General features: G+C 40.6%; 2 protein-coding genes across 2 annotated transcripts; both read left to right on the plus strand.

Annotated features, from left to right (window-relative positions):
- Positions 1-184: 184 nt before the first annotated feature.
- Positions 185-14516, plus strand: prorp (protein only RNase P catalytic subunit). The gene is made up of 10 exons (XM_082516725.1): positions 185-904; positions 983-1121; positions 1344-1578; positions 2121-2419; positions 2607-2654; positions 2746-2878; positions 10493-10603; positions 12418-12569; positions 13998-14196; positions 14286-14516. The coding sequence occupies exons 1-10, from the start codon at positions 499-501 to the stop codon at positions 14415-14417; spliced, it is 1854 nt and encodes a 617-aa protein (XP_082372851.1). The 5' UTR covers positions 185-498; the 3' UTR covers positions 14418-14516.
- Positions 14517-15232: 716 nt separating this feature from the next.
- psma6a (proteasome 20S subunit alpha 6a) lies at positions 15233-22549 on the plus strand. The gene is made up of 7 exons (XM_082516493.1): positions 15233-15417; positions 16758-16852; positions 16977-17058; positions 19787-19942; positions 20523-20701; positions 21302-21396; positions 21737-22549. Exons 1-7 carry the CDS (start codon positions 15342-15344, stop codon positions 21792-21794), a joined length of 741 nt encoding a protein of 246 aa, XP_082372619.1. The 5' UTR covers positions 15233-15341; the 3' UTR covers positions 21795-22549.
- Positions 22550-23523: the final 974 nt, after the last annotated feature.

Raw genomic sequence — 23523 nt, forward strand, 5'->3', positions numbered from 1 at the left:
ATGTTCTTGAAAATTATCTGGACATAATATGATACAAAAGCTACATGTAAATAAAATAAATGTAAAAGTTAAATAAATATTTAACTATAAAATATATAACAAATTATTCTCATGATCAATGGGTGATGACATTTCCTTTTTTATTTTGAAAAACCTGATACCTCACAAACGACGTTGTCTAATGTTGATGACGTCAGGTGTGCGACTCCATCCATGCCTTCTTGCTGGTGTGTTTTGTAGAGGGATATGAGCTGAATGAGTTCCTCAGGCGCTGTATTTGTAGTTATTCAGATTTATGGACGAAACGAGAGCGCGAGAGAGCCTTTGAAGGACGCGTAGAAACAGGAAGGTGAGCTTCTGGTGTCACCTGCAGGCTCATGTAATTCACGTCATGTGTCAGCTGTGTGCTTAGTTTGTGTATGAGAAATAAAACAGTTTAAATTTAAAGTGGGATTACAGCTGCTGTGCTCATAAATCATTCGCTATAATCATCCAAACATGGGCTCTACCTTCATACTGAAAGTCAGAACATCTCTAAAGTCCTCGCAGCTCTTTTTCCAACATGGACGTCCAGCTTTCTCCACATTACAGCCTCCCTGGGTTCTCTCTGTGTGCAGCAGAGAGCCCAGCCTCACCCTGGGTGTCAGACGGACACACAGAAGCAGCAGTGGACAAACTAAAGGGCAGGGTGGGGTTAGAAACAGCACCATCAGAAGCGGTGAAGAGGATGGTACAGTGAATGGAGGAGGAGATAAGAGGTCTGCTCCCCGGCAGAGGATCCATAAATCTGTGTTTGCTGCTGGAACGGCAAAGAGGACGGCGGATATACTGAGGAGGAGGGCGCCTCTGGTCTGTGAGTATAAGGATGAAGAGGAGCCTGAACGTAGGTCAGATAGGGGAGCAGGTGAGCATGCATCACCACCTCTCTTCAGATATTTAACAGCTCATGATGTGTTTGGATGACTATTTGGATGTTTTACAGGAAGGCTGCAGCCTCCTGAGCGACCGCTCCCTTCCAATGAGTGGAAGAAGCTGAAGGAGTCTCAGGGAAATCCACCTCGCTTTGAAATCCAAATGATGAAAGCTCTCTTCACCTCTGGGGGCGAGCTGGATGTTGCCAAGTAAGAGTTAAATGAAAGATTTAATTTGCCCTACGGTGATTAAACAGATACTGACTCTGGATGACTTCCAGTGGAGCTGTGAGGAACCTTAAAGGCATTTTAGATCAGTCGCTGTTCTAAAAGCTTCCTGAAAATCCTTCATTTAATCCAGAATGCTGCAGTGAGAGCATTAAAGGACTGAAAAAGCTCCATGTTACTTTCATTTAAAATCCTCCTCTTCAGGTCCCTGCTGACTTTTGTAGCCACGGAGACTGGCACACTGTCCTACGAGCTGCTACTGCGATACCTGACGCTGTGTGTGAGCAGCGGCCATGACGCTGAGGTGTTTGACGTCTATGACATCATGCGGGGAAGTTTCCCCTCTCTGGACACAGGAGCTTCCAGTCTTTTTATCAAAGCCTTCAGCCGGACGGCGAGGTGGAGGGAGGCTCTCAACATCCTGCAGGAGCTCAAGAAAGTAAGCAGTTTTTTTTTAGGAGAAAATTAAACTTATGAAAAGTATTTCAGTGAAGAAAAAAATGCACTTTTAGTTTAGGCCAGAATTCATTACGTGTGTTTGTCATTTGCTAAGCTAAATATTAACCTAAAAGTTGTTTTTCTGAGGCTTAAAATTAATTTCTTACACTTTTTCACTCCTTTTTTTCCTGTTTGTCTATACAAACCAATTAGCCATGCTTCTGTTCAGTTCTGATAAACTTATAAATGTTCAATCGTAAACTTTCTCAACCTGAACAAACCTGAACCATCTTGCTTGTGGGGGGGTTCTATACTTTTGTGATTTTCTCTGTTTTCTTTGTGTTATTGTAGGGTCTTTACCTTAGAACGTAAAGCACCTTGATTCAAAGGTTGTTGTCATTTATCATCTGCAGATGACGATGGTTGATTTCGTGATATTAGTGAGGTAGTTTTCTATATTTCAGGTTGTTTCAAATGTGAGCAAGCTCACAGGTGAAGCTTTCTTTTCCTCCATAATTATCACCTGATTTTATTTACTAACAGACTTTTAGTCCATCACCACGCAACTATGGCGACGTCATCGCAGCGGCAATGCAGCACGGTGACACAAGCACTGCCTGGGCTCTTTATGATGAGCTAATTGACAATGGACTGAGTCCTCACCAGGAGACATGGGAGACTCTGTTTAAAGTGGCAGGGAAAAAGGAAGGAGAAGAGGGAACGAGTGCCATGTCACAGGCTGAACAGCAGGAGAGGCACCTGGGAATTCTGCTGCACATGAGGAACAACCAGATCTACCCTCAGCAGAGCCTCGCCAGCAGCATCAAAAGCTGGTTTGAGAGGTAGGACCGTGATAGGGAAGCACATGCATGCAAAACAAATCCTGTTTCTTAAAATGTGATTTATTTTTTTTTTAAAGCTTTGCTCCCCTGCATTTATTTTCAATGTGACGTGTATTAACGGCAAACCTCAACATGTGAACATAATCACTCTAGTGTATATTCTCCTTGTGCTCCTTCCCAAAATCAGCCTGACAGGACAGGAATGGACAGGCAGCTGGACGACCGCCACCCCAAAGTAATAAAAACCACTTCTGATGTATGTACGTACCTCCATTATGATAGTGTGTGTCATTTAAACATATATATGTGTGTGTGCATGTGTTCAGGGGAGTATGTAGGAGTTGTGGGTCTGAGCTGGAGTCCATCCAGCTGACTGCTGAGGAGTACCAGCAGCTTAAAGACAGAGTGATGACAGACATCATTGAGGGACAAGATGTTTTCACCAAGACAACTCCAGAGGTAAAACGCACACATACACACAGGGACCTTGAACTTTAATTTATTATTATTTATTGTTATATTTAAGTGACAAACAAACAGCTGTAAACATAAAGAAGCAGCCCGAAAAAAGAACATTCAAACATCCTGTAAGAGGGAGATGAGATTTTTCTTTGTACACCCCGTCACCACTAGGGGGAGTAGTGCTGCTGCCAGTTAGAGTGATTTAATGTGGGGGGAGGGGGTGTGATCAGAGAGGCATTTCGTTTTGTTTGTGGTTGTTCCTTTCATATTCCACAAAGGTCTGTGTAGACTCTGTAAATAAGGCTGCAAAGATAGGTTAACCACTCCAGTATTTTTAATGCCATTATCTCAACCCGTGAATTAAGCATTCACGTAATTTAACATAAAGAGACACAAGTATGTTTTAAAAACTTAATACAAACCTAAATTTTTTTTTCTTAATAATGTTTCCTTTCTTTCCTTTTTTCCCTTTGTCTCCTTTGACCTGTTACGTTCCTCCACCTCAGCTTTGCTGTTTTTGTTTCCTTTTGGTCGCTTTACTCTGTTTTTCTTTTACATTTGCTCATATTTTCTTTTCTACTCTTTTCTTCCTTTTCCTAGTTTTTTTTAGTAGAAAAGTAGAAAATGCTAATATTACCACAATACACAAAATCTGTGTGAGTGTTTGTGAATGGTGTCATGTTGCCTAGCAACCACTTATCTTTGGGGCACAATGGTGTGTTTTTTGCAGTTGCGCACCTATAACACCTTATAAAACAGTTATACTGGTTTCATTTTACCGCAGTTTCTAATTTAGATCTGCAACACTTCTGTTATGCGTGATAAATTATGACCCCCATTGATGTTTTCTTTTTTCTAATTAAAAAAATAATAACAGTTCATTCATGTAGATGTTTGAAAAGTAAAGTAAAATATTGAAACTAGATTTTTATGGCGCACTAGTTTCTCAGCTGTTTTCTTGCTGTCTTTTGCTAGATGGCGTCATTGTTACACCGGCTGGCACATCAAGCTGGCAGAGTCTGAGCTGGTCAAAAGAATAGATCTGTGTTTCAAGTTTTATAGACATTCTTAGGTGCAGTGAGGCAGCTGTTTGTCCCCCTGGTTCCAAGACTTTATTGATTATTTCCCTAAGCTGGGGTATATGACTCTGTGGTTAACTATTAAAAATCAGAGGAGGATACAGTTCTGTTATCACCACATCCTTTGTGGTTTTCTGGCCTTTGCAGTTTTTTTTTTTTTTTAATGTTAATGGGACAGCCAGTCATCTGGAAGCTGTACTTTCAATTTCTGATTTATAGATAAGAATTACGTTAGATTATGCAAAACTTAAATCACAGCAGTTTTTTTGGCTTTATCCTGTAAATTTGGACAAAATCAGACTCCAGACAATAAAAAATACATCGCAAAGGCCATTCTGCACCACAGAAGCAAGCACAAAGACTGTTAAAGTGAACATTTACTCTTAATGTGCAGGAAAAGCCAGTTGATTTTTGATCGGACCACAAATTAGCCCATACACTTTGCTCTAAAAGATTTAAAAAAAAAAAAAAAAAAAGGAAAATAACAAAAAAAAGAAAACAAAAACCCATTTTTTTCCAGTTTTAGACATGACATGAGGTCATGTAATCACTGTTTGTAACTGGGAGGGGCCACATCCTGCCGCCTCAGTAGAATATCCCTCCTGGCTAACACCGAACAGAATGATAGCACCTGTCTTTTAGAGGCCAGTAGAAACGCCTCATTCCCACTGATGCCAAACAGAATAAGAAGGGGACAAGGGGGCGGCGTCTCATTGAGAATCCTAGACAGGGTATGGAAAACCTCTGTCCAAAACTGAACAAGACTGGGACAAGACCAGTACATGTGGATCAGTGAGGCTTCAGCAGTTTTGCATCTGTCACAATATGGAGAGATTTCAGGATGCGTGTTTGCATTCATTGCAATACTTAAAAACGAAGCTCTTGCCAATCGAACACTTTCCAGATAGTATTGCCAGTGAATCAAAAATTCATGGTACTTTACTGCATAATTTCATCAGTTTTGCTATAATGCAGCACCAAATTATGATGAAGCCTCCACCAGCTTTTACTCACTGTTGCTTTCTCTATAATAAGAAGTGCCCCAAGACTTGTGCACAGTACTTTAGGTCAGGTGAGGGACAAAAGTTGCATGAGATTGCATTGCGCAAAAAAAAAAAACCAACTAATTTTTATCAGATGTAGGCTCATATGAAAATGACCCAAAATAGAACACAAAAGATCAGATTCCATGTGGTTTGCGCTGTTCATGCTGTTGTGAAAAACCAGATATGAGTCACATGTAAGCCAGAAATATCATATGTGGGCTACTTTTGTCTGCAGAGTGAACTAGAGATTAAACAAGATGATTTAAACGACTGTGAGCCGGCAGTGAACTTCACTGAGACCCAGCCAGCACCTCTAAAGTTCACTAATTAACATATTATATGTTGTTTGCTTAAATTGTGCAGAAGCTGAACTATTTGCAGTGAAACAGACCAGTTTGCACGCAGACTCTTTTACTACCAATTCATGTTCATGGAATACATGCAGAATGAGATTTGTCTTGCTGGATAAGCAAGGCAAGAGGCAGGGTACATGCTAGACGTGTCGCCAGTCTGCTGCAGGGCTAGCACAGAGACACATTCACATTTACACCTATGGGCAATTACTGTGTACCCTGCCTCTAGCCATATAGCTGCTGGGATAGGCTCCAGCCCACTGGTGACCATGAATTGGATGGCTGACAAAGGCCTTCTGTACAAAAGTAAGTCATGTGGGTTGGCCACAAGGTCAGTCTTCCTCTTTATTTCAGTGGAAGTTGCAAAGATGATTTACATATTTACACAGCTAATTAAGTTTACTTTAGCTAATTGATTAAATTGAAGAAACAGGAAAATAACAGAGGTTGTGGTTTTTGCAAACACCCACCCAATTCAGAGCAAGGTGATTTAACTATTTAAAATTTCCACTCAATTTTCACATGAACTAAACAAATGAAGGGTGTATTTGTGAGCTTCAGAGGAAATAGGTGGACTTTGTTACCTGTGAACGTAGCCTGCATGGACATTTCCTCGCTGTCTTTGTGCTTGTAGCTTGATGTTGTGTATGTACGTGAGTTTCTTGGCAACAAAGTAAATGATCCCGTTTCCCATGAATTTATTTGTTTAAGGGGAATGTTTGGCTTTTTTTCTGCTTCGTGAATTTTCCAAGTAACATGAAATGAAAATGAGATCATTTACATGCGTTCAGCTGGATTCTTTATGTGACTGCAAATATGTAGACAGACAGCAGCAGACAGACAGCAGTGCACTTACAAACAAGCTTAAAACGCTGAATTATGGCTGTGTTGTAAGAGCCTTATTTGCTGTGCATGCATATGTGCAGCGTCTGTGTCGAGAGCCAAGGTACAAGCTTTTCATTGGATTGGAATGTACTCCTTTTTTAATAATGCAATTAAAGTAAACATAAAATGAAGTTTATTTAAAAAACAACAACTGGGCAACACCGGCAATGTGTGGTTAATAATATGACATATTTAAATTATTAAAATAGGGCTCGCTTTGCACATGTTCTTGTGTCTTTATCTGGCTCAGTTATAGTTGGTTCAATTAAGGGAATTTCCAGCATGCGGACGGCCATGTGAACGTAGCCCACAGCTACCTCCTGCTGAGCAGACAGACAGTTTAAATGAGCTTTGTTAATTCCCCATTTAAGGCAGTTTATTTCAAGGGCAAACAGAGTGCTTCAGAGGAGAGTTAAGCAACTTGTGAAGGAAGGAAAAGGGGTAGAAGAAGGGCATCAGCACAAAGGGGAAGAAAGGCGGCAGTTTGTTTCGGTCTTTGTTTGGTGATAACTAGTGAAAAAAACAAAGTGTCTGTTTACTTTTCAAATAGCACTCATATATGTTTAGATAGCAGAGGTCAAAGATTGACTATTAGAGCAGAGAATGCAACAACACATCCCTTTATCCACAGAGAGAGTCGCTGTGAATAAACTCTGAATGCACTAATCCTGTTTTTATTTTAAAACAATATTAACATTAGCATGATTTTAATGCAGAGCCTCGCTGTAGGAGCAATTTTTGGTTTGCTCATTTGTGTTTAAGCTTCTGGCCACCACTCAGTTATGAGTTTGACATGTACTGAGCCTAAAGTCAGACTTTTCAGTGTGAGAGGTGGGTCTCTTTTAACCTGGTGAGGTCACCACATTAGCTTATTCTGATTACATAAGCTGGTGCAGAGCAGGGTTTTTTTTAGTGATTAATGGAACATGATAATACTAACCTAGTACTAACTTGGTTAGTACTACGGGGCTACCTAAGTAACTACACCTTTCTAGTGCCCCTTTTGCATTTAGAACTGCCTGAATTCTCCCTTTTTCCACAACAGGGTTGCACAGGGGATGCAGATTTGTCAGCTTTACATCCAGCTTTAATACTCAAGTAGGCTGTGGTGTTTAAATAATGCTCAGATGGAACTAAGGGGCCAAAATTGTGTTGAGAAAATATCCCCCAAATCATTACACTACAACCACTGGCCTAAACCTTTGACAGGGCAGGATGGATCCATGCTTTCATGTTGTTCATGCCCTATTTTGATCCTACCGTTGGAAATCAAGACTTATCGGAACAGGGAATGTTTTTCCAGTCTTCTGTTGTCCAGTTTTGGTGAGCCTGTGTTAATTATAGCCTCAGCTTCCTGCTGTCTGCTGACAGAAGTGTCATCTGGTGTGATCTTCTGCTGCTGCAGCCCTTCTGCTTCAAGGTTTGACATGCTGTGGATTCAGAGAAGCTCTTCTGTATTCCTTGGTTGTCATGAATGTTGTTTTTTTTTGTTCCCGCTGTTTCCTATCAACAGTCTGCTCATTTTGACCTCTGACCCCTGGCATTAAAAAGTCATTTTTATCCAGAGAGCTGCAGCTTACTGGATATTTTCTCTTTTTCGGATCATTCTCTGTAAACTCTCGAGATGATTGTGTGGGAAAATCCCATCCACACAAATACCTTTCTTCCTCATTCTGATGATTTGAATTTCTTGGCCCTTTCTACATCCCCAAAAGCAATGAGTATCTTATGATTGTCAGGTTAGATATTTGTGTTAACAAGCAGTTGAACCGCTGTACCTACAAAAAAAAAAATACTAGCAGATGAGCGTATATACGAGGATGCGGTTTTTGTATCTGTTTTTTTTGTCTACTTCACAAAAAGTTTGATAAAGTGTTGTGGCTATAGTACGCTTTAACATAATGCGAAATAGCACAGTCTAGGCTGTGTTTTATGAAAAAGCAGATCGTTTGCTTCGTGCAGGGGCACATCATCATTAGTACTCATATAGTATTTCAACTACTGAACAATTCAATGCCTCCTTTGTTGCTTTTGTTGGTTCATGGCTCTACGGTCTGGACTTTTACTGCAGAGCTGTGCTGCTGGACTTTGCAGAATGTGGCTGCACAGTCCAGCAGCACAGTGGCTGGCTGAAAACGCAGTCAACATAAACCGGCTCTTTTAATCTTAAATATTTATTTGGTGCATAAGCAGATATAAAATGTAGACTCCAATCAAAATGTAAAGGGGGAAATGATGACAAGTGTCAGAAGTGAGATAACTGAGAAGTGAGATGAACTAAACTCAGCAGGAAGTTTTTTTTTAAATAGTGTTTGAGCTGAAATTGATAGAGTTAATTATGTGCACACGACACAGCTCAGTGGGAATGGATATGTTTACAGTACCCTACTGTGCTTTGTGTAATAAAGGTGGCACTTAAGTGATACTATAAGCTTATGCATTTTTTATGAGTGTGTGTGTGTGTGTGTGTGTGTGTAGTCGTGTAATCCACAGCAGCACAGTGAGCTGGTTTCACATATCAGCTCTGGAAAGTCCCTGGATAATTATGCTGGACTTTGTCTTTCTCTTTTCTTCTCCTCATATTCTTTGCTCGTCTGCGGCTTTCGTTTATTGTCTTTCTTCCTTTTCTTCTTAATCAAACATTGCTGCAGAATGAGTGAGTATGACTGGTGTGTTTAGGCAGTCAAAATTAATAAGAGCATGAATAAGAGCATGTGGCAGTTTAAAAAAAAATCTAGATCGTGACATTAAAGACACTCATTTTAATGTGCGTTCATGATACTGTGGATGCAATCACGATTCACTCCAGGGGAATTCACAGCAGCCTATTTCCATATTGCTGTTGGTGAAAACTGAAAGCACTGACAGGTTCCCATGCAGGTTCAAAGCAGCTTTCCTGTTATGGCACAAAGCTGCCTCAGAGCTTTTACAAGTTTTGACCTGAGTGGTGCATAAAAATTATAAAATGTGGTGTGAAATTTATAAGAAATGCAAATTGAACAAATTCTGCATAGATGGAGCTTTTTACCTCCCCTGTGGTCTGCATGTTTTGGGTGTTATGAAAACAGCTGCAGATGTCCTTAGATTTCTGTGTAGTAAAGATAAGGGCTCACCAAGGGCTAACATATTAGTCTGACTAGTCTGAGGCAGCTTAAAAGGTAAAAACAAAACACGATTATCTATTATTGATAAGCGTTATTTGAATATGCTATTAAACTTTATGTTAACACAGAGGACTAGCTGGCACTCTGCCATCTGCCTGCTGGGAAGGAAAGTCCAGCTTGATTTATTACTGGCAGGCCTTTGATCAGTTGGTGAGAAAATCAGCCAACCATCAGCTCACAGGTGGAGCTCAGATACGCTGTTTGACTCAGTAGCAAACTAACCATCTATGATGTTGTTAGAAACCTCTGCAGATGTTTTCTGCACATTAACCGTGCTCTCGGGTCAAATTATCAATCGGAAACATTGCACAGAGGGCAACTATGCTTTTTGCTGAACATAACATAGGCTTTACATAAACAATGGATGCAGCTACTGCGATGTCATCCACTGGTTTGTGACGCTTTTTGGCTCCTGTGTTGTTGTTGTTGTTGTTGTTGTTTTGGAGCCACAATTGCTCATGCTTGATGAAGAGGTTACCAGCTAATTCTTGCAAACCTGCCACAAACTGTATGGGTGCAGGACACAGTTAGCTGCTAATTAGTTCAACTTAATAAAATATTAGAAATTAAATACTCTTGGATGAGCTTTAAGTACAAATGGACCGACGTTGGCTGCTTTTAGATGATCCCACACTGCTGTTTCATTGTGTTTTTCCTTTCCAGGTGTGCTTTTCCCCACTTGGGATCATTGTCATGCTGGGAACTCAAGCTAATGCTAATCAGATAACTTACACATAATTCTGCATGGTGGATTATAATCTCAGGGTACTTTTTTACATCATAATTTCATCAGTTTTGAAAAGATGCCTAACACCACTGCCTGAAATAGCACTAAACCCCAATAGAGCCTCCACCATGTTTTACAGATGGCTGTAGACACTCGCTGTTGTACTTCTCTGATTTTCAGTGCTGCTTTTGTGTAAGTTTTTGTGAACAATTAAGTTAGATGCCTTTTGTGTCGTACCTGTTGTACCTTCATGGATCACTTTCTTTATAAAAACTCCTCACTGACTGTTATTTCCCTACATATCGCTCTCTTTACATATAATAATTCTTCTTCCTCTCTGTTTGTGTGTCTGTTCAGGAGCTGCAGCGGTTCAAGTTGTTTGTGAAGAGGAAGCCAGCCTTTGATGTGGTTGTAGATGGGCTTAATGTTGCAAATAGCAACAAGGACAAAAGCAAGCAGTCAGAGACAGTAAGAATATGCACAGGTGTACATGCATTAAAAGTGTGAGATGCAGATTTACCCACAGGGCAGACCCTGTGTGTAAATCCGCACTCACTCACACATAGTTACACAGTCTTGATTTTAGTGGTTTCTTCCTACATGCATATCTGTCCAACTCAGGGGCTTTTCTGCCAGTCACAGAATGAGTAAACCTGCAGTGTGTGTGTAGTTTTTTATTTTTTTTTATTTTTTAGAGCATGCATGTGGGAGATGCACGTAAAACTGCCCAGTACCTGATTTTAACAGTAATGAGAGTACTTGTCAGCCTGCCTACATGTGTCTGTCAGGATGTGAGTGTGTGATGGCTTATTCTGCCCCAATTTTCTCACATATGTGGCTGCAAGACAAAGGAAAGTACAGACTGATGAGCCTATTTCCCTATCTAGTCATCTAGTTTGTGGGAAAGTTAAATAATTTATGAAAATAAATGCAAAAGAGATCGAAATTTACATCAAGCATATTATTCAAAGGAAACTGGAGGACAGCCGTACTGCTTCAATATGAATTACCTGCTGAATTCACTATTCAGAGTTCTGGATGACTGCTTACATGCCATCAGCTCACTGAGATGAAACAAGCTGAATGGCTGCAAATAGATAAACAGTGCATTGTGTATTTGCAGCTTGAACATCAGAAACTGTTTTATAAACAACATTTTTCACACATAGTTTTGAGAGACATTGCTGACAGTGAAGCTGAGATAAGAAACACTGGAAATGTTGGAAACATCGTTAAATATTTGTGAGCAGCCTGCAGCTTTGGCTGCTCTTTCCCGACTGCAAATATCAACAAATGTTTACAAAGAAACAGCTTATTTAGACTTGTGAGATTGATCTTTGTAGAGACCGCAGCGTAACCTGCTCAAGTACCCGACAGCATTGCCAGCATTAATGTTTGTGTTAATTATGTGTTAATTTATTTGTAGTTATGTCCTGGTTTTTTGTATACAGTGTCAGCCAATATAGATGCAAATAAAAGGCCAGGAGTCATGCAGTTTTCATTTTTCATGTTCTCATTTTATTGCTATTGTAAGACAAGCACGTGCAAGGCGAGTTGCAGATAAAAGTTTAAAAATGTTCCAGTGAAATCAGAGAATGTGGCTTCATAGTTTTCCATTTGTAGGCAGAAAACTATTCAATTGAAGTTAATTGTGTTAACTATAATTAACTTGGGAGTAGACGACTCTGAGTGTCGAAACATTTAAAAGAGCAAATAAAACCCTAAATTGGCATTTCAGCCAGTGCGTTCCTGTTTTTTAGTCTGGTTATCTAAAGCTTGCTCAGCCATGACTAGTCAGTGCTACTCAGACTAGAAATAGAAACTATAAAGCTTCCAGTAACAAAGCATCTTGTCCTGTGGCTGCCAGTTCTTTAGATGTCTGTTTGTAGAGCTTAAAGAAGTAAACATTACTGCAGTACACAGACATTTTACTTCATTTTTATTGAGGCAATGAGCCTATGTAGGCCCACTCATAGGAAAATAAATACATAAATTATACATATGTAAAAATGTATGAGTATGTACATCCAAATGTATGTAATTTTTATATTGTATGTCTTTAATGACTCTTCCTGGACCTACACGTCTTTTCTAACTTCCAGCTTTTCCGAATGTGAAACATATAACCCCCCCCCCCCCCCCAAAGCTCATTGCCCTCATGTGGGATCAGCTGCTTGCATTGTAGACCAAATCCAAGCCATCATTTTAGTAATTATTTTTATTTATTAATGTTCTCGTTTTGAAAGTGAATATAAAGAAAGGCATATATTTGTGTGTTTCAGCTGCTGCTGGTGGTGTCAGAGCTCGTCGACCATCAGGGCCTGACTGTCCTGGTGCTGGGAAGGAAACACATGCTGCGACCCTCCAGATCCTGGGACAGAAACAACATGAACCTCATCCAGCAGAAGGCCCACTGTTTCTTTACCGACAATATGTGAGCATCTTATGATAATAATAATGATAACGATAATATAAAAAGAACAGCATGAAATATGTTCCATTGGATAGACAGGAAACCAGTACTGGGAATGTTCCTGTTTACTAGTTACTCTGTAAAACGGTAATCAGTAACTATTTTTACTGCTTCATGAAAGTAATCGGTTGCATGATCTGTTTGTTTCACTGGAGCGCTACCTTCAGCATGCGCTGGGTGGTTAGCAGCCGGGATGAAAATGGTCGATTGCTCCTTCTGGTTTGGGGGGGGAGAGTTTGTGCCTCAAATGAGTTGAGGTGTCTCGGGATCTTTATTCACAATGATGCGAAGGTGGATTATAAGGTCGGCTGGCAGATGTAGAGTCAGTAGAAATGTGGGCATTGTGTCAGACTGTCAGGGTAGGAAGAGAGCTGAAGTTTTATCCCTAGAATGCCTGCCAGGCTTGGAGATCGGAGGGAAGCCTGGAGTAGTGCTGCTGCTCCTTTGTGTTAATAGGAACCAGTTGAGGTGCTTCTCCCTCGTGCCTTCGCTTTGGAGGGTTTTTTTTTTTTTTCCAGCACATCCAACTGGAAGGATATCCAGACCTGGGAAGATCCCAGGAGGATCTGGAAGGCATTGCTGGGGAAACAGACAATTGTTGTATTATGGAAAATTGTTTTAAAAAACATCTTTACGGACTGTAAATGTTTCATTAGCTTTCCTTTGTCATGTTAGAGCAACATTGCATATTTAGCACTGAGAGTTGTTGCTTTCGGCTGGTCTCAGGCTCGCTAGTAGCAAGATTCACTGATTCACACACAGATGCAGAAATGGCTCCTTGAATACCATCTTCTCAAACTATCTTGCTGACCTTCTTTGTCCTGGAATAGGCCAAAGCGGGACATTCCTGCATGGTGAGTAGATGCAGACCAACAGAGTTTTTACATTTAAGCTTAAGTGATGTCTGTCTTGGCTTGAAGACATTGTCTCAACAAGCACTGTGCAAACCTACAATGCAATCTGTCTATACAGCCACAGCTTGTGGCTCTGGAGCCTCTGGAGAGATTAAATCTGTTGGCTGGGTTGATAACACCTTGGTGTCCCTCCAAAATAGCTGGAGGAGGTGGCTGAAGAAAGGGAGTTACTATTCTTGACCCGAATAAGCAGCAGAAAATGGATAAATGTAACACCTTAGAAATTTATTTGTTTTGTGATGTGTTTAAGTTGATGGTAATACCTGCCTGTTTAAAAGGCAGCACACAAGCAAAAAAAAAGAAAAAAGAAAAAAAAATGTCATTAAAAATCATTCAAGAATCAAAAGATCCTCTTTAAATGTGTTTGTGGGTGCTGCAACACAATCTGGGTGGCTGACATATATAGGAAACCATAACACAGACTATGAATTCAGATGTAGAGCTCTGCTTATTTTCTGCATTTTGTGCTTTTCAGTTCAGAGGATGACCCCTTCCTGTTGTACGCTACTTTGCACTCTGGGAACCACTGTCGGTTTGTAAGCAGGGACCTGATGAGGGACCACAAGGCCTGCCTGCCAGATGGAGCCACCAAGCGGCTCTTCTTCAAGTGGCAGAGAGGGCACCAACTGGTGGTGGACGGGCACGTCACAGCGGGCAGGAGGGTCCGATTTCAGGTGGAGAATGAGACCATGAGAAGAGAGGGTCAAGGCTCAAAGAAGGAAGCATCACAAAATTAACTCTGTTTTCGTTTGTGTTTTCCCAGAGTATTCCCAGCTATGACACCATTGTCCAAACCTCAGGAGGAAACTCATGGCACATCCCTTATGATGAAACAGAGGACAGGAGCACCTATGAAGTACCACAACACTGGCTGTGTCTCAACAAAAAGCTCTGAAGACTGTCTTTTTTTTTTACAGTTTGGAATATTAAAAAAAATGCTGGTACTGAAGACTTTTAATAAAACTGTGGACCTGTAAATAAACATTTACCATCACTGCAGTGTCTGTACTGTTTTAATCATATTTCAATTTAATATGATTAAATATTAGATAATAGGTACAGCCAGATCCATGGATATTTGAACAAGATGTACAACAAATGTAATTTTTCAAATTTTGGCTATGTGCATCCACTAACATTGGACTTTAAATAAAACAATTAAGATGTGATCAAAGTGCAGACTTATTACATTAACTGCTTAGGATTTACAGCTATTTTTATACACAGTCCCCCATTCACAGAAATACAATAAATAAATATCTCATATCCTGCTTGGAACAATTTGTTTTTTACTCAGAATATAAACCAAATACAAAAACCCAAACACTTTCTTTTAAAAATATTAACCAGAAGAAAAAAAATCTAAGGAAGTACAACTTTAATTGTGCAGCACAAGTTTGAATATAATTTGAATTTTCTCAAGTTTCCAGAATCTATTCATATACACAATCTCTCGGGAAACATTCCTTCTTAAAGGTCAAACGGGAAAAGAAAGCAAATCTAACAATCTTCATCTGTAGCTGGTGAAAAGGCCTTTTAGGAAAGAACTTTTAGGTTTTGTCTTTACTCCAAAAAGAAAATTGCACAAACGTCATATTCTGTAATTGTCAAGAAATATATTTTGATATTGTTACGAATACACCACCTGATTGAACTACTTGTTAAAAATAAAAATACAAAAACTACAGACAGTTGACCCGGATATGAAAGCTCTCGTCTGCTTCCGGTGCAGAACCGTGCCATGTTTTGCTTCTGTTTTTACCTCAGTTTAGTTTCAGATTCGGTCTAGACCACTTTACCTCAATTATTTCCTGCCGTCATGTCCCGGGGGTCGAGTGCGGGGTTTGACCGGCACATCACCATCTTCTCCCCGGAGGGAAGGCTCTACCAAGTCGGTCAGTAATAAGAGAACCGAACAGAACCTTAACCTGCTCTGTCATCACTGCCTGCTAGCAGGCTAACAGCAGCTACTCACAAAGCTCAAGGCTGATTAAATATGTCACCACAGGGCAGTGTGGCAAGAAAATAGCTATTATGAAAATTAATTAAATGTATTGAGGCAGTTAATCCGACTTAACGGAGCAACTAATGAGTCATATCATTAAAGCAAAACATTTCAGTTAGCTGCAATTATAGACTAGTAAAAGCTAGCTAATAATGTATAAAGGGGACTAAATTAAACGTTAGTTCTAGCTTAAGGTCCATACGGCCGGCAGGACCACGCATGCGCATGTGTTTATATGAGTATTGTTTTTATTCTAACAGCATCTCTCTAAAATTCTTAAAGCAGGGGAGTCGAACATGCAGCATGCATTAATGTGCATTAGTCATTTTTGTTCTTTTGCAGATCCACATCTCACCCTGTCGCTAGCATCCTACTCTGTCACACCAGATCTCTGCATGTCTTCTGTCACTGCATCCATGAATCCTCTCTGAGGTCTTCCTCTTTTCCTCCTGCCTGCTAGCTCCATCTTCAGCATCCTTTGTCCAATGTATCCACTATCTCGCCTCTGTACATGTCCAAACCATCTTAGCATTGCCTCTCTGACTTTGTCGCCAAACCACAGTCTGAGCTGTCCCTCTGATGTACTCATTTTTAATCTTCTGGGATGAAAATATGAGCATCTCCAGCTCTGCCACCTCCAGCTTGGCCCATTTTTTCAGTGCCACGTCTCCAAATTCTACATCACAGACAGATAACAAAAAATTCAACAAATAACTGTAGTTTGGAAACTGAACTACAAGAACTTGAAAACAAAATTTCAAATTAATAGAAAGAAAAACACAAAATCATAATAACTCTAATAAATTATAAAGCGTTAATTTGTGTTTCTATTTAAAGGCTAAGTGAAACAAGGAAACTGTAAGCAAATGTAAAGAACTGAATAACATATAACAAATAGTTTCCTCATTCTCTTGTGTGAGTTATAATTGCTTTCAGTTTAATCATGAAGATATGGAAATATTTTGTCAAAAGAATCTGACATCGATGTGTTAGCACTGAAGAAAGAGAAGAAGCAAAATGAAAAAGAAAATAAGTAAAAGGTGCCTTTCTTTATCAGCACCTCAAAGAGTGATGTATTTGTGACACCAGGAAGTGAAATTTACAGGTCATTTAACAATCATCATCAATTTACTGATAAGAAGAACAAGTAGCTAGTTTGTTACTTTTTTAAAATGTTCAGTCATGAAGTTTGTGTATATTTCATTTTGCCTGCCTCTCTTCACTCTTCAGAGTATGCCTTTAAAGCGATAAACCAGGGCGGACTGACCTCTGTGGCCGTCAGAGGGAAGGACTGTGCTGTAGTCGTGACGCAGAAGAAAGTTCCTGTGAGTTTGCGTTTCTTTCACATTCGTGTGATCCGATTCCTAAAACGACATTGATTGGTGTATCGATGGTGGCCCGTGTGGCGAGTTCATCTGTTAGGGGCGCCTTTCTTTGTGTCTTCCTCAGGACAAGCTCCTGGACGCTGCGACAGTCACACACCTGTTCAAAATCACAGAGAACATAGGATGTGTTATGACCGGCATGACTGGTAAGCAGCAGGAAGCTTATTATCTACTCTTATTATGGGGGACAATGTTAAGCTTTTTTTCTCCAGTCTTCTTTGTTTCTTTTGTATAAAATAATAAGAAAATGGGCTGATTTGGCCCTGATGCAGCCTCCAGTGTATTAGCAGAGTTGTGATTTGGAGTTAAGGTAACAGATATACTCTATATTGCCAAAAGTATTCACTCACCCATTTGAAATCAAGGAATCCAGGTGTTCCAATCACTTCTATGACCACAGGTGTAAAAAATCTAGACATGCAGACTGCTTCTGCAAACATTTGTGAAAGAATGAATCGCTCTCAGGAGCTAGTCTTGGTAATATAGTGTAACTGAAGTTGCAATATACTCTCCTCATGATGTTGCAGCTGCACATTTTAGTTATCCTCTTCTTTCCTGCAGACTATTCAGAGTTACTGAGTTACAAATTATACTTCAAATAATGCAAACTTTTTCAGTGGCATGCAGCTAAGCTTGCAGAAGAACACAAGACATTTCCAGAAACTGCACATAAACACTTGCTTGAAATTTGAGACAGAGTGTATAAAAAAAAATGTGTTTTTTCAGTCGACAATAAAGGTTGTAGAACAAGGAAGAGCAGATTTAAGTACAGGAAAAAGACAAGACAAACAGCGCTGTATGTGAGTAAACAGATGAGGGTCATGTGAAGCTTACATCTGTTTCTGTTTGTGGGTTTTATTTAAGAAGCGGCAGTGTTTAATATGAAAACTCAGGTCTGTCATTAAAGTGCCAGATTTAGTCACACATACATATATTCATCAATAATCTGTGGCAGGTTTATGGTTTGTATTAAAAAAAAACATTTAAGATGAAACTGCACACAAGGACTGAACACTAATAGAATAATAACATAACAGTGGGTAAAAGTCGCATGATGAAATCACACACTAAAGTACAAATGAATGGAAAAAATAATGAGACTGATTATTCCTGGTAAGCAGTGTCTCATCTGACTTATGTTCCACAACAGATGCTTGTACTGGAAAAACTGCTGATATGTGCAATTAAAACTAAACCACAAAGGTTGTACTGCTTCTTCTCCTGCTCCAGCACATCCTGGAGATTCCCAGTCTCGGGGCTGATGAAACCTTTAAGAGCAACATATTAAGACAACAAGTTAATGTCAGCCTCTGCCTACATAAAGTTTGATTTCATCTAATCATGAATCGGCAGTGGCACAGCTGGATGTGCACCAACCCAGAAAAACAATCAACAACACTGTGATTGATCTGCTTGGTAGTAAACGTGCTGTGTAAACACAGAAAATTAGAAAAATTAAAGATACTTTATTGATCCCACAAGAACAGAAATTCAAATAGTGTAATAAAAACAGCACGGTTAGAAGTATGCAAGCCCATAATGAAGGCATTATTATGTTAGGTAGCACAAAATTTTATATACAACAGTTATCCATCCATCTTCTCCCACTTATCCAATTCACAGAGAGGGCCTGGAGCCTATCCTAGCGAGAAGTACATCCTGGTCAGGGCGCCAGTCTGTTACAAAGCTCACACAGAGTGACAACCATTCACACTCACATTCAAACCTAGGGGCAAATTAGAACTACCAGTTAACCTTATCCATGTAACTCCAAAGACTGGTAGATAGCCAACCTCTTGCCGCACACTAAACAATCTGAGCTTCCTCAGAAAGTAGAATCTGCTTATCCCCTTCTTGTACACAGCATCGCTGTTGGTCCTCCAGTGCAGTCTGTCACTCAAGTTTACACCAAAGTACCTGTAGCTGTCCACATGATGTTAAGTCAACCCACATCTCTTTTGTGTTGCTGACATTCAGGAGGAGGATTGACGTCTCTGGCTATAATATTATTAACTGTAATGCAATAATAGCAGTGTAGACATGGCATTTTCTCTTTTTCAAAGCTCTAGCAGTCCATGTAAGCACTCAGCCAGGAATATGCTCGAACACACAAGTGTAAGTGCCCACTATGGCGTAGCTCTGTGTTGATTGAACAAAGCTAAGCTGGAAAATAACTAACCTGTAACCTTAAACAGAGGTGGTAGAAGAACTCTTAATCAGAAGGTCCAGAAAGTCCCCACCATACAGTACTCCCTCGTTAGGTATAGATGTGATCCTGAGCTTATAGCCTTGTCTGTTTCCATTTACAGATTAAAGCTACAATAACTATTCCTAGTAAGCAATGTCTCATCTGACTCATCTCATGATCCACAACAAACCCTAGTATTGGAAAAACAATGCTGATGTATACAATTAAACTAAGCTTCCTGTTAAGACACCTAGCTCTTAAAAAGGTTGGCAGAAAGCTACCTCTAAGAGCCTGCTACCACTTCCAATGAGACCAACTTACCATATCATACCAGCTGTTAATTTTTTAAAAAGTCAAAGCACTTAAATAATTCTGGCCTCCAGCCCAAGTTACAGCTTCATCTGACCAGACTGATCCTTGATGAGCCCTCAATTTTTACAGAGGGAGACCACATGAGCTGTAACTAAAAATGTTTATATTACACAACTAAACAGAACTGAAACACAAATGAACATAGTCGGATCTCCTGCAGGGAAATGCCTGACCCGAGGGCTATATCACTTCAAAGTAATTCATTTATTAAAACAAGCCCGTGTCCCATTAGTGAGAGAGCAAATGTTTTAAATGGCAGTTTAAAGTGATGTGAGCTGCTGTGACATGATTTTCTTTCCCTTCCTTCTGTCCAGCTGATGGCAGGTCTCAGGTGCAGCGTGCACGGTACGAGGCGGCTAACTGGATGTACAAGTATGGCTACGAGGTGCCCGTGGACATGCTGTGCAAACGCATGGCCGACATCTCCCAGGTTTACACCCAGAACGCAGAGATGAGACCGCTAGGCTGCTGTACGTAATTTGTGTTAGTGTGTGTGTGTGTGTGTGTGTGTTTGCATTTTGATATCACTCCATGTATTAAAACTGAAATTGAAACTTTTTTCAGAGCATTTTCTTAATGTCTGCAAGCTTCAGTTTACACAGTATTTTGAAATCTGATGCAGAAAGTTGTTAAATTTCTCCTTTTTTTTGCGTGTCTAAAAATGTGGTGTGCAATGGGGCGATCGTGGCTCAAGAGTTGGGAGTTCGTCTTGTAATCGGAAGGTTGCCGGTTCGAGCCCCAGCTCCGACAGTCTCGGTCGTTGTGTCCTTGGGCAAGACACGTCACCCGTTGCCTACTGGTGGTGGTCAGAGGGCCCGGTGGCGCCAGTGTCCGGCAGCCTCGCCTCTGTCAGTGCGCCCCATGGTGGCTGTGGCTACAATGTAGCTTGCCATCACCAGTGTGTGAATGGGTGGATAATTGTGTATAGTGTAAAGCGCTTTGGGGTCCTTAGGACCAAGTAAAGCGCTATACAAATACAGACCATTTACCATTTTATATGACTTCTTTCTTTTCTTTTTTGTCCTCTCCTATTTTCATTCCACCCTGCAGGTATGATAGTGATCGGGATTGATGAGGAATTGGGCCCACAGCTGTTCAAGTGCGATCCAGCCGGCTACTACTGCGGCTTCAAGGCCACGGCAGCCGGAGTGAAACAGACAGAGGCCACTAGTTTCCTGGAGAAGAAAGTGAAGAAGAAGCTGGACTGGACTTATGAGCAGACTATAGAGGTAAAATACACCAGAATACACAAAATAATTCCATATTCTTTTCTGTTGCACTGGAATTTTGTCCAAAAACGGCCCGGTAACGATGAAGGCTGCAGGGCGTTTCCGCCCTATGGAGCTTCGGGAATGTTGGGGATTTTACAGGATACTTTCTGGACAGCCGAGTAAGGGGAGTTAGGTGATTTTTATTGACGTATCAGGAAATGTGTGTGAATTTTATAGCTGTGACTATGTGGGGTAATTTCAGTGAATTGCTTGGTGTTTTCCAAGCCAGTTGACGTTAGGGAAGGTTGTTGATTTTTGGAAAAAAAATTCAAACAAGCCCTGTTGGAATTAGAAATCAGTCTCTGAATGGTTTCCTGTGGTCTCTGAATCAAAAAGATACTGACTTATTGAAACCCTCTTTAATATGGTAAAGTATTTATATCAGAGGTGGGTACATGAGAAACTGGGACTGTTGTCTTCCATTAGCTGAACTCAGTTGCCCACCCCTCGTATGTATGTATGTATGTATAATAAATGCATATATAATAACTTTTTTCTTTTACTTTAATTTTCTGTATCATGTTTAAATACGAAGTTCTCCCCTTTGTCTCCAAACAGGCGGCTATCTCTTGCCTGTCTACTGTTCTGTCCATCGACTTCAAGCCCTCAGAGCTAGAGATCGGAGTCATCACGGCACAAGAGCCCAAATTCAAGTGAGTGTTTTTCTGAAATAAAGCTTCTCGATAGCTTTGAGTAAGAACGTGATCTTGAGTCAGCCACTGCATCAAATTAGTTTTGCAGAACGAAGCGGGCTGTTGCTGATTAAAAAGTTGAAAGCGTTAAAACGCCGGTAATGTGTCGGCTGTGTTGGGTTATTGCTAAATAATTTGAGAAAAAAAGGCCGGTGTTGTAATGGAAATTCCCTAAAACTAAAAACAGCTAGAGGTTGAGATCAAAGCAAGGACTTACATGTGGAGCTTGTTCTCGATATATCCGTATGTGTGTTGGCAGAATGAAAAAGTATGACCGTATAACTGTGCGTTTGTGTTCCAGGATTCTGTCAGAGGCCGAGATCGATGCTCACCTGATGACTTTGTCTGAGCGGGAGTGAAGCGGTTTTATAAGAACGGATGATAAACAGTAAAAAGCATCAACACACAAAATGTCTCAGCTGGAAGGAAGATGAAGGAGGAGCTGGTATCATCTTCTTCAAAAAGAGATGAACAGTAACAGATAACCCCACCCCCACCCCTCCATGCTATCTGGTCACAAACAGGACATGATATTATCCATGTACCCAAACCCCTGCCCCCTCCTGTGTTTTCCTTCTGCAGCCAGCTGCTAAATGTCTCAGATCGTGGACGGGACATTCAGATCAGTCCCTGACGTGACACATAAAGTGTGACGTGGCAGCTGATGTGACAGACGGCCGCAGCGCAGCAGCTCAGCCTGAATGACTTCATGACATGTGTGACATGAGCAGATTGGAAGGTGGAGGTGTGGTAACACTACAACTTACAGCACAATACCTCTTAAATGTGGACTCAGTGGTCCTGTAGCTTCACTGTGCTCGGCAGTGCTTCCTGACCATCTTTTCTCAGGGCTACCACTTACATATGTGTCTCTCTTCTTCAGTGTTTAAGCTTTCCCCTCTGCACTGTCTTCAGTTTCAGGATGAAATTCATGCTCTGTACTCGATGATAACCCAGGGAACAGCTGTGGGAATTCTCCTACAGCAGCAGGTCATTGTCACACCCCTGTTTAAATCTGCTCAGGTCACTAGAAAGCTGGTGTTTTGATCTACCTGCCCTTCTGCTGCAGCTGCTGTACATTTCCACACTTCTATTAAAAACACTTTTTATTTAACACAGGTGTTTGATTCTCTGCGCACATTCATTCCTGTCTGACGGCTCTTAGCTCTCTCGAAATTACTCGACAGAGTGTACAAGTGAGAATGCAAATGTCTGAACAGTCAGCTTCCACAGTAAACGATCTTTACTATGCCTGCTTCCTGATAAAAAGCGAGTATCATGTACCCATGAAGGTATAGCACAGTTTGTTTACACCCAGTGAGAACTGCACCTAATGCAAACGATTATTGTGCTGCATTCTGCTTTGCATTAATTTGATCGTTTCGCCTAACAACACATCTTCTTTGAAAATGTATTGAATCCACTATTTTCTGATGTCTGGGAGAAATTATTTTAAATAATCACGATCTCTGTGTTTAACAAGATAATTGGGATTGGGATTTTTGCCCCAATTGAGCCGACTTTTGCTGTTTATTTCCAGTACTGGAAACGCTCCTGCCGCGGTCAGTCGCTTTGCACATATCGCGACCTATGTGCCCACTCAGCAGCGCCATTAGACCGAGTACCCTCACGCTTACAATGCCCACTGCTGTCTGTGTGTTAAGTCTCATGATCAACCTTTTGTGGGTACAAAGTAAACAAGCACTGAGGCACCGTTTACTCTGGTTAGGCCGAAAATGGAGCAAAGTTCAGGCAAAAGAACATGTGAGATGATCCATTGTCGTTAATGGTCTGGATACTTGCTTTTAAAAAGTGCAAAGCCTAAGCTTGATGTCCACACTGAAACCTTTCTTTCTCTTTACTTTTCTGAAGCGTTCAAGCATCTGTAAGGTGTAGTATGCAACGTGAAAAACACAATATTATACTTTGTGCTCCATGCCAATTATTTAAAAGCTATGGTTAGTGTTTTAAACATAAATCTGCTGATATTTTATGCCGTATGATTACAGATGAGGCCACCCAGCAGAATACCAGTCCATAAAATCAACATTACTACTTTTACTCGAAGTGTACATGGTGAGTAATAAT

The sequence above is a fragment of the Aulonocara stuartgranti genome (assembly GCF_965226115.1).
Source record: "Aulonocara stuartgranti genome assembly, chromosome: 19".
NCBI lineage: Eukaryota > Metazoa > Chordata > Actinopteri > Cichliformes > Cichlidae > Aulonocara > Aulonocara stuartgranti.